Source organism: Panulirus ornatus, chromosome 69, assembly GCF_036320965.1.
Source record: "Panulirus ornatus isolate Po-2019 chromosome 69, ASM3632096v1, whole genome shotgun sequence".
NCBI lineage: Eukaryota > Metazoa > Arthropoda > Malacostraca > Decapoda > Palinuridae > Panulirus > Panulirus ornatus.
The window spans coordinates 15,047,029-15,058,543 of record NC_092292.1 but is presented as its reverse complement, the minus strand read 5'-3'; the positions used below and the strand labels follow the sequence as shown (position 1 = coordinate 15,058,543).

Genomic DNA, 11,515 nt, shown 5'->3' with positions numbered 1-11,515 from the left:
CCCATTAATCGTGTGTCTAAGTTATAAAAATCATATCACAGAAGTAGGTAGTAGTTGGTAGGCAGCCAACGACTAGGGAGGTACTTCCCACCTGGGTATCAGGAGGGTTAGTGACATCAGCTTAGAGAGCCAGTTGTCATGTTGCACTCCTCTGACCCAAGCAGCTGTCTTTTCTTTCTGCCTCACTAACATGTGGACTACTAAAATTCTGTCCACAAACATACAATCTCTCCTAGTCATTTGTAACACTTGACAACACTTAACTCATGCAGCTTCACATCTCTAGATTTTCCTGCGGTGAGCACTGTGCTATTTCTGCCTTTTGGCAAAATGGTAAGAGGAGTAGATAAAAGTAGTAGGTACGAATAATTAGGCAGGAGCATTAGGGAGAAGTAACAGGTATGAGCATTAGATAGAAGTAGTCATTAGGAACTTTAAGTAGGAACTTCTGCATACACTATGCTAGACTTGCCCTCTACCAGTGGCTTGTTAAGGGTGAGGCACTAAATGCTAAGCAGCACTGGAGTTCTTCAGTTATGGAGACACTGTTGCTGTGGCCATCCTTTGAGGGAGTTCCAATTGGAACAGGCATCAGACATACAGTTAGATAGAGGAAAGCATTTTCTTGAGTCAACTTATGAGGGGAAAACCAGTCAATAACTAATTACTGAACGAAGATTCTTACAGTAAAATATCACAAGTTAAGATATATAAGATAAGGCCCATTTTGCAAATTTCCTTTTAAAGAGTTCTACTCGCAAAGGTTAAAGAATTCCTTCACATACCTAGTAAACAAAGAAATGAAACCTTAAATTCATATGATAATAATAATAAGGCTGACAAAAAATCAAAAACCTAAAGTAAGAAACACTGTTTCCATGATATGGGACTGCAGTTTTTCATCTCCCTTGGTTTATATCTTATTGGGAAGGGTGTTCTGGGGATCCTTGTTTTGCCTACAGTGGGGCATAGCTACTGGGAGTGAAACAAAAATGCTGAAGCCATCCGTACTAAGCTCCAGGGACAGGGGTGTAATTTTCTTCAAGTTATGAGCCACATTAAGTTTCAGGTTTAACTATTTTTTTTTGAGGCTTAAATATCAAATGAGAGTTATTAGTCTTACACCATTTCCATCTTTAGAGATGGGAAACAAATGTATAGCCAATCAATGAAATTTCTTATAAGGCAGGTTAAGTTACATCTTAAACCTTTTTACAGATGGTATTACTCATGCATAATCCAAACTAGAATTATGGATCTCATGTCACTCAATTCTTTGGGTGCACAGAAAAAAGGAAAATGGATCTAATTCAAGAGTTTTTAAGCTGTGATATACGTTAAGCTGAAGTTTACAGTGGAACACCCCATGATGGATAACATTAGGATGGGTAATAGACAATGAATCCCCAAGTGTCTGCCATGCTATGCAGGTGAAACAAAAACTGGAGAAAAACCCTGATTCATATAAGCATTGGGGTTAAATCTTTCTCCTATAAACTTTGCTGAGAAACATTTTATCAGATATAATTGAATACAGAGTAAGAGTAGCACATTAATCCTTCTGTCAAGTTTCAAGAAGTAATCCCAGCTGGCTTCAGAGATTACTGGAGAAGCGCATACACATACAGGAGTACATATAAACCAATTACAAAAACCCATTAGCTACTATAAGGGCTCTCGACTATGCAAGGCAAATTACAAAAAATCTATATGGTGCTACTTCATACTTATAGAATGGTGCAGCTTCAGTTTCTTGCCATACTGTATAAATATTTCTTGACATCAACATCGGTCTCGGTATCATCACATGCAATTCTTCTGTGTATTATATAGCCCTTGGTACATACACTGCATAGCAAACCAACTTTAATGTGCAATATTCAATGCAAACCTGTGTGCTCAATGCTGTGGACATGAAATCTAAAGTTCCACTCAAGCAGATAATTTTCATATGTATTCTAATTTTGTAATAGTACAAAAATAAAAAATGCAAAGCACACAATATGATATATATATATATATCTATATATATATATATCTTTATATATAATTAGTTTTTGTAGTCCATAAAATATGCTGATGCTCTGGTGACCATTCTGCATCCATGTCCAAGTTTCCATTTACTGATCATTTTTCTCAACAGTGTGAATAGAATTATGACAAGTAATTGCACTTACAACCACATAGAAAATATATAAGATATGCTACAAGAAAAACGTCACACATTCTTATATAAAAACTTGTTAAAGCATAAAGCAAAAATTATCATTCAACTCCATTAATCTCAGAAGAGTGATTCTTTACACCGTATATACATATGGATTTATAAAGTCTTACAATCATGCCAAATAATATTTTGTACAAGAATAAATGGATACCAGTTTCTTATAAATTCACCATAGTTTCAAGAAAAGGTGTTTCTAATAATTATCCCTCTGTTATGGAGATGTAATGTTGAAGAAACTAAATTTCTGTACCAATCACTAAGATGACACGACAAGACAGTAACAATCATCCTTCAGTTATGGAAACAAAAAGCTGAAGAAACTAAATTCCTACACCAATCACTAAGATGACAAAATAAGAATGACAATCATCCTTCAGTTATGGAGATGTAAAGCTGAGGAAACTAAACTTCAATACCAAACCCAAAGATGACAAAACAAAACAGAAACAATCATCCCTTAGTTATGGAGATGTTTGCTTTAAGAGACTATTTTTTTGAACATGCAGTATAAAAAAAACTCAAGAGGGTAACTTATATCAACAAATAAAAGAAGAGCTATGGAACTTAAGAATACAACTGGGTTAATGAAAGACTGACATCTATCCTGAGAAAGGATTTACTGAAGATATCATAGTTGAGTGCAAATGAACACTGCAACCATTTGGACATAGAAAATCACCAGAAGCACCAGCAATGCCTTCTCTCATTTCTTTTTCAAGCCACCAGTGTTGAACTTGAAGAATATTATATCACCATCTTCTACCACATAATTGCGACCTCTTTGGTGATACTTTCCAGCAGCCTGAAAAGAGGGTAAAAACAGATTGTCACTTTTAGAATGTTTCTGAGTAACACATATTTAGATATACGAGTTCAAATTCAACTGTGTAATAAATGATTGAGAAGACAGCAATGAAAAGAAAGAAAAGGTAAAATGGGGATCAGTGGAAGAATATGTACTTATAGCATGAAAAAGAAGTGCATAAATGACTGGATCTTGTAAGTTGCTTGTCAACTGGTAAAAGGTATTAAGAAGAGAGAGGTACTAAAAAGATTAATAAAAAAGAGGAAAAAAAGTATTAGGGAAAGCAAGTACAATTCTAAGAAGATGGACCTTTGATAGGTAAAATGCAGAGGATAATTGGTAGCAACCCTGCCCCTCAGGATCAGCATTGCCATCCCATGTGTCAGCGAGGTAGCGCCAAGAAACAGATGAAAAAAGGCCACATCTACTCACACTCAGTCTCTAGCTGTCATGTGTAATGCACTGAAAGAGAGGAGAGCAAAGGGTTCCTAGTGGACACAGGTATGTGCCCAGGATATGTAATACCATCATGGATTAAACATTTTTTTTTTGAATGGGTTGGTATGGGAGGTGGGCTGGTGAGGGAGGGAACTGCAAGAGGTTTAGGCATAAGGAGTGGGAGGCCTACTTTATGGTATACTGGAGGTGAGGGGCATGACAAGTGAATTAATTGCAATTTGCAGACACTACCACTCTAATGGTAGAATCCAGCGAGAACCTCCAGCAGCTGATGATTGAGTATAGGTGAATGTGTTTTAGAGGAAGAAGTTGAGAGTAAATATGAGTAGATTAAGGTAATGAAGTACAGCAGGGTAGTACGACAGAATGGCTTGAGATGTAAGTCTGAAATCGAGGAACCTAAGAGTGGAGTACTTAGTTTTTGAAGTGGATGTAGTAATGGATAGAACCATGGGGGCCACAGTGAGTCACAGACTGGAAGAAGGGGTTAAAGTCCCAGGTGTAATTAAGAGCAATGAGGGCAGAGATGGGAATGTTTAAAGATAATATAGTCCAACCAGTGTTGTATGGGCTTGAGTCTTGGGCCTTAAATACAAAAGAAAGGAAGAAGATGGATGTGTTGGATATGAAATTCCTGAGGAATCTATGAGGAATTTAGGCACAATGATCATGTAAAGAGTGGAATTATATAAAAAAAGGTATGGTAAGAAGCACAAATTCTGATTGAAACAGCAAACAGAGGATGAAATGCATGGGGAGAATGAAAATGATAACTGCTGTATCTAAAGATGTCAAGCCTAATAATTTTAAGTAAAAAGCCTAAAAGATAAGATCAAAAATTTCACAATGATTATGAAACATGGATTCCCATTCCAATAAATAAGTGAAGTCTTCATAGAATACCTGAGACTGATAAAGATTTTGGCTTAGAAAAAAAAAAGGAATTCGAAATACTGAACTGGGCAGAGGGTAAGGCCCTAACATAACTCGTTTTCCTCCAAAGATGTAACTTGGACACAAATAGAGATAAAATAATGGAACAGGGACAAACTGACTAGTTGAGGGTAAATGTATCCAATGCTACAGCTCTTGCAGCCTGAAATAAAATGACACTGGAATACTTACTGGTTTTTGCTAGTGGCAAGATCTACCCGGAGAGGGGCCAAAATGTTCCTGAATCTACAGCCATATCTGATCTAATCCTGACTTAGCTGCAATGAAACGACTCATAGACATTCAATGTTGCAACACATTCAACATCCCTGAGAGAGAGAGAGAGAGAGAGAGAGAGAGAGAGAGAGAGAGAGAGAGAGAGAGAGAGAGAGAGAGAGAGAGAGAGAGAGAGAGAGAGAGAGAGAGAGTGAGAGAGAGAGAGAGAGAGAGAGAGAGAGAGAGAGAGAGAGAGAGAAGGGGGGAAGGAATATAATGCCAGTAAGTTCTGTTTGAAACCTGAATTTATGGTACAACTTCTGTTGCCTACTGTATAACCTCTAGCCACCTCTATGCACTGCCTTAAGTGGGATGACCCCAATGGTAAGCATACTCTAACTTGAGTCTGCCACATTTTGTATAAAAATTTAAAAAAAATCTATGCACTCATACTTGAGGGTAAATTTGCCACTGACTGGTACACATCTCATCATCTTATCTCACTTGATGTAGTGTTCTAATAAGTCTGAGTACTGAGTTAACCCTATGTACCTTGTACTTTGTCCCCAGTGAGATGACAGTCAAAAATTAACTTGGCCTCACTTCACTGTCTTTTCTCTTCATAATGCCAATAAGATAAGGATGAATCTAATCAACCTACTATCTAAACAAACTTTTGTAAATTACTCTATTTATGAATGATCCTTTTTATTTCTCACAAGTTTAATTCTATTAACAAATTATTACTAAAATCCTCTGAAAAGTCACATATCATCATATACAACCCCATGAAACTTTTATGGGGCTCCATCTGCTTTAAGGCTGCATAGCAGTAACAGGGAAATGACTGATTCCTTTGGAATAAGTTCTTTGATGAGACTATACCACTTTCATCCACTATAATAATACAACGTTGATAAAATGTGACTTTTCGATCCCAGGTGTCCAGTCACTTGTGTAAATGAAGGATAAAAGCTAGATACTAGTAAATCTTTTACTTCTCATCCATCATGTAAAGGCACCTGTAACATATGGTTTTTGCTTCCTTCTACCGAGGTGATTTTCAGTTCACTGAAGGAGTCCCCAATTATATGTCTTTAAAATCTGTCTCTTGAATAACCCAAATTCGTCAGTCTACCAGCCAAATTCTCTATCTCTCACATTTTCAAGAGCTAATGGTGACTCAACCAATATCATACTACAATATTCACAGAGCATTCAATTTTCCTCTCTCTAACTCTGGTACTGTTTCCCTTACAAGTACACATTCATTTGCTATAATTCCGGAGACAGTGCTTGCAAGTAATACAAGTCCATAATCAAGTGCATTTTCCCCTAAGTCTTTCTTAAGAATGTAGGTTTTGAAGTATGAAAAACTATATCTCTCACAAAGGCAGAAACCTGTGGGCATCAGAGAGACAACATGCTCCAGAATGATTAAAACTCTACTTTATTTCTTATGTATGGTGCATCCAGCCATTTTTGGCCATCATGATATGTAATAAAGCTGGCAAATGCTTGTACATACAGTAACTATACAGGAGTCTGTCCTGGCCTATGACAACAAAGGAGCAGAGCTTCAGGTGGCACTACCTGACAACCAACCACATCACTAATTACCAAGTAGGATTTACATCTAGGGCCTGCAATCATACGAGCTTAAGAAAAGTTTTTTCTTTAAATGAGAGAGTATGGAAGGGGTTGGGATGGAAAGATTTGGATGATCACAGTGGTCTGCCTCTGTCTAGAGAAATGGTTTTTCATATTTCAGAGCCTGCATTTCTTACCTTTGGATAGCCCTATAACCATGAGAAAGCATACCCAGAAGAGGGTGAAGCCTAAAAAAGACCTATACATTAGCAATAATTTGGCATCCAATTTGGGCTGTCTTCTTCTGAGGGTAACATACTAGAGCCAAACACAGAGGGTTGAATAGAACTGAGCACAAGTATTATCCACCAGAGGTGATTTTCAAATGACATTCACCTCTTTCAATGATCTAATCTTATGAGAGAATCAAGGTGAAGGCCACTTTCCTTGCATCACAGTCTCAACAGTCAGCCCTGGTTGTCCAAAGAGCACTAAGTTCTTGATCTAACTTGATATGTTTCTCACTAACAAAGGCTTACAAAAGCCTAAATCAACAAACAAGCATTCTTCCATGAAACCAATGAATTCTTCATGTACCATGACTGGGCACAAGGGATGATGTTTCAAAAAAGAAGTTTTTCATGAATGTACTAGAAAAATTTTATTCCAAAATCAAACCATCTTGTTTTGAAGTAGAAACTCTGGGCTCACACTAATCTTGATCCATAAAAGATGATCCTCAAATTTCATTAGATTTGTATCTCTAGACACATCATATATTTCACAAACAATTCTTCCTGATCCTAGAGCAGAAAGAAACATAGTTTTCAAAAGATGTGAAGCCATCTACATTCCTCATACCAACAGGCTGCAAAAGATCAAGGGCCTCTGAGAGCTAATATCTAAGCTGAGATGAAGAAACTATAGATCTCAGAGAAAAGAGCCTCAATGACCTCATCCAAGCCAGGCTACAAAATATAATGTTTCATCCCATATATAAAGGTTAATGCAGTGCACTCTCTTAAGACACTTTAGTTACTTGTCAATGAAAAGGGTACAGAAACAGTCAAGATACAATGATCAGTTACTTGAGACCAACATATCTGTTCTGTTTGTAATGTCCCAGTTTCCTGGCTTTACACTTCAAATGCTGCCACCATATTATGTGCTGTCTACATCTCTACATTACACCTCCATTTTAGCTCTGGGCATGTGCTGAACCACATCTTGCTCCTCTGACCTCCTTTCAGATCCTACCAAAAGCACCTGTCCACTAAGTCCTTCATTACAGATTTCACTGAACCTCTTGGAACACTGCTCTAAACTCTGACAACAGAATCTTAGACCCTTCCTTACTTTTCTAAAGCTGCTTAGCTCTGGAGTTTCCTTCTTATCTCCCCACATTTCTGTGTTTGTGTGCATGTACTAACTGGTTAACATATTCCACCTCAATTCTTGTTCAGTTACATTACTAAGTGGATATCAATATCACAGTTATTCTTTATGTTTTTTCTTAAAAAATATACACCTTAGGTATTTCAAGTAACATTCTTTAATAATTTTAGCTTTTCAAATTCAAAGCCCATACTTTTTACATCAAAATAAAAAAATATATTTAAGTATATGAAATAATTAGACCTACCTTTACAGCTGTCTCAGAACCTTCCTCCTTAAAATCATCAAACTTCATAACTTCAGCCATGATAAAGCCCTTCTCAAAGTCAGTGTGGATCTTGCCAGCTGCCTGGGGAGCCTTGGTACCAACCTGTTGACCAGGTTTAGAGATATAAATTTGTCCTAAACATATCTTATATTATCCTGGCAATCATGCTTGGAAACAAATGTGTATATAATATCTATTTGAAGAAACTCAAAGAGAAAACAAAGTAGAAAGAACTTACCTGAATAGTCCAAGCCTTACATTCATCTGGTCCAGAGGTGAAGAAATACATAAGTTGCAATGCCTTGTATCCTTGAATGATGATCTTGTCTAAGGCACTGAAAGATGCCAGACAGTTGTTGTACACAGCATATATAATTTCTTAAATCGTTAAAAATATATTATTTGAAAATATCTACTCGGAATTCTACAAAGAGATAATCAATATTAACAAATACAAACTATACCAATGCTAACTGTGCACCAGCTGATCTATATTACAGAGGGAAATGATCTAACTACAGTATATTATCCTCTCCTTTGCTGTGACAAACAAAGGACTAAAGGTGAAAATATAAATATAAACCACAAATGATAAAAGGAATAACCATTAGGCTGGCAATGTCAAACCTTTAGGTTAATCATCAGCCCTACTAGTCAAAGTTGGGACAGATGACATGAAGTGCAAAGAAAAACTAACACAAAAAGAATGGAAAGGAATCCATAATGGTAATGAGTGACACCTCATTTCATCAAATATATGACATAAAAGAGATGCTGTTTGTCAAGTGTGTTATCCATCAACAACAGTTTTGGAGACATGACCATATTAAACAAAGATGAAGTATCAAACAAACTGCAAGTAATTCTACTACACAGTTAATGTATTCAATAAATGTGTAAATTTTTCATTAAGATACAAGCTTAAGGATATCATATGCAGTAAAATATTCATATAATCAGATGCCATACAATCAATCTAGTAGTAACTCTAAAACCAATCATGTACTGTTTTCCTGTCAATCAACAGATTTTAAAATGCAATAAAAGTATCAATAAATTTTCAAACTAATATTGCCATCATCCACTGTCTGAAAATAAGATATGAAAAATAGAAGTAAATCATTAAGATTTTGAGCAACTATCCATCAAAGAATGTATGTTAAGAGAACCTACATCATAATACAGGTCTGGTCAAAATTAGCAGAATGGTCCTCCTCATGATGGGATGCTCTGCTCCAGGGAAACATTTCCTTTCAATATCACCTCACATTTTCTGCAATTACATGCATACTGCAACTATCAAATCTGCAGAAAATTACAGGTAACTGTCAAGTCACTCTACTGATTTCCAAGGCAGTGTATCTATTGCACTTATGCCTAATCTAGCCTGGTCAATGCAGTATCCAAAGTTAATTACTCCTGACATGGCACGACTCCAGTCATCATGCAAGTGCACACACACACACACACACACACACACACGCACACACATGAACACACCTAGACAAACTGCACCATCTTCACTACCTCTTACCAAGGGGGAGAGACCATTTCTCCCTTAGCTGTGGCTCATCATCGCAACTGCAACAGAAGCCTAGTCATACTAAGCCTTCTTGCCTGTTTGAGGTTACACCGAGAGTGAAAAGTTACCTTTGTTAAGGCTGTATCATTTGAAGCAATGAACTCACAACAAAGGAGTTAACATTTCCCTGCAACTGAAAGTAGTGCAGACTTGGGTAGCTGGATTTTCCGGGAGAGAGATCCTGAGCAATACCAAGACTCCTTCCAAGAAAGTGCTCTTGGGGTAATTATGAATGACTATACAAGAAGTACCTCATTCAAACCACTGAGAACATTATCAATAAATAATCAGCAATCCATATAGTAACATCTACTTTTGTATTTATGTAGACTCAAGTGTGACAGCACGTAAAGTAAGTCTACTATCACAACCAACCTAACTGTATGCTGAAGGACACCATCATCGTTTTGTACATTGTAGTACAAAGACACTGTAGCAGGGAACTACGTGTCCTCTACCAGGTGTGATATGAAGTCTTGTAGTAAGCACCACCGGGGTTCTGTTCACTACAATACTAAGGCCCTGTTGTGGGTACCAATGCAGTTGCGTAGCAAGAACCATCATGGTCCTACGAGAGGTGAGCCATGACCCTATTGCTGGAACAAATGGGTCCTGTAGCAAGCTTGACCCATCGGTCTTGTAGCTGCCACAACCATGGTTTTTTAGAATGCAGTACCAAGGTCCAGCAGTGGGTAACATGAGCAACCTGTAGCAAGAAACTGTCACGATCCTGTCGCTGTGACCGTAGGTCGTTCGGCTGAAGCGATCTATGATCTTGTAGCTGTAGTGATCCATGGCCCTGTTGCAAGGCTGATCCACGGTCCCATTGCATGTGATCCTTGGCTTTGTAGCAGACATGATCCACGGACGTGTAGCAGGTACGATCCACGGACGTGTAGCAGGTACGATCCATGGCCCTGCAGCAGGCGTTTATGTATATGGCCTTGTACTTATCTCGATCCATGGTCCCCGAGACAAGCACAGCACCGAGGGGAAGCCGTTGTCTCGTATCAACAAATCACACGCTGCTCTATCGAAATAACCACTCCAATTTCCGGGGCCGCATTGCACCCTAACATTATAAACACACGGGCTGCTATCTGACAATCCAACTCGCGAACAGGAGCCCCCAAAACGGCAAACAATAGATGGTCTATCATTAATCTCATTTCCCCCCCTCGACTATTCAGACGTCGCCGACACACAGTTACGAAAACAAGACCATAAACTTCTCTTCAATAAATGGCACTTCCAGTGAGATGATTCTTGCTACATACGTATATCAATACATCAAATACCTTACCTCTAATTTGAATCATTTTGATATACTGCCGTACGTACGTGTCATTCTATAAGGCCTATTTTTCTTTTACGAAGTGATGCAATTAACGGTCTCGCTATTAACTGCCATTTCGGCACGAATCACAGTCACCACAAACACGTCAAAAATTATACTCGTCCTGTGATCAAGGTGTTGGTCAACACAATATGGTACACACTACGAGAAGAAAAGTGTGCTCAGTCATGACTAAGATTCTACAATAATTTTCTAGTACCATCACGTAACAATGAGTACAGAAAAAGACGTTGTGCAAATAGGTGTAAACTTCATACAAAAAAGTTACCCTGAAAAAGGTAGAATTATTACAAGGAAAAACGGATACATATATATACTAGGAAAAGCGAATACATAGGTTACAAAGAAACTATATTGGCTAAATGGAGACAATTGCTTATATCATATGTACCGTATTAAGACATGAAAGTTAGTGTATATGGTATTCAGACTTTTCGATTGGTAGTTACATCCTGACGATCACAACCCTAATGGCCTTTGGTAGTTGGTAGGCCTTAAGCTACGACAACCAACCAACCAACACATCACGTCTTCAAGAATCATCCTCGCCAGATAGACAAAAAAACTAACATTTCGATCTAGGATTGGTCGTTTGACGCCAGGCAAAAGAGACCGACGCACGAGAGAGAGAGAGAGAGAGAGAGAGAGAGAGAGAGAGAGAGAGAGAGAGAGAGAGAGAGACG

At 37.9% G+C, this 11,515-nt stretch overlaps 1 protein-coding gene across 1 annotated transcript in view; it reads right to left on the bottom strand.

The window, feature by feature from the left end:
- Nucleotides 1-2,827: 2,827 nt before the first annotated feature.
- The window catches only part of LOC139747544 (obg-like ATPase 1), a 60,241-nt gene continuing 51,553 nt past the window's right edge, over nt 2,828-11,515 (bottom strand). Inside the window, exons 9-11 of the mRNA XM_071659950.1 lie at nt 8,132-8,228; nt 7,873-7,995; nt 2,828-3,029 (exon numbers count right to left, since the gene is read on the bottom strand). Of these exons, the coding sequence (XP_071516051.1) occupies nt 2,931-3,029; nt 7,873-7,995; nt 8,132-8,228 (319 nt within the window). The 3' untranslated portion in view covers nt 2,828-2,930. The remainder of the gene's footprint in view (nt 3,030-7,872; nt 7,996-8,131; nt 8,229-11,515) is intronic.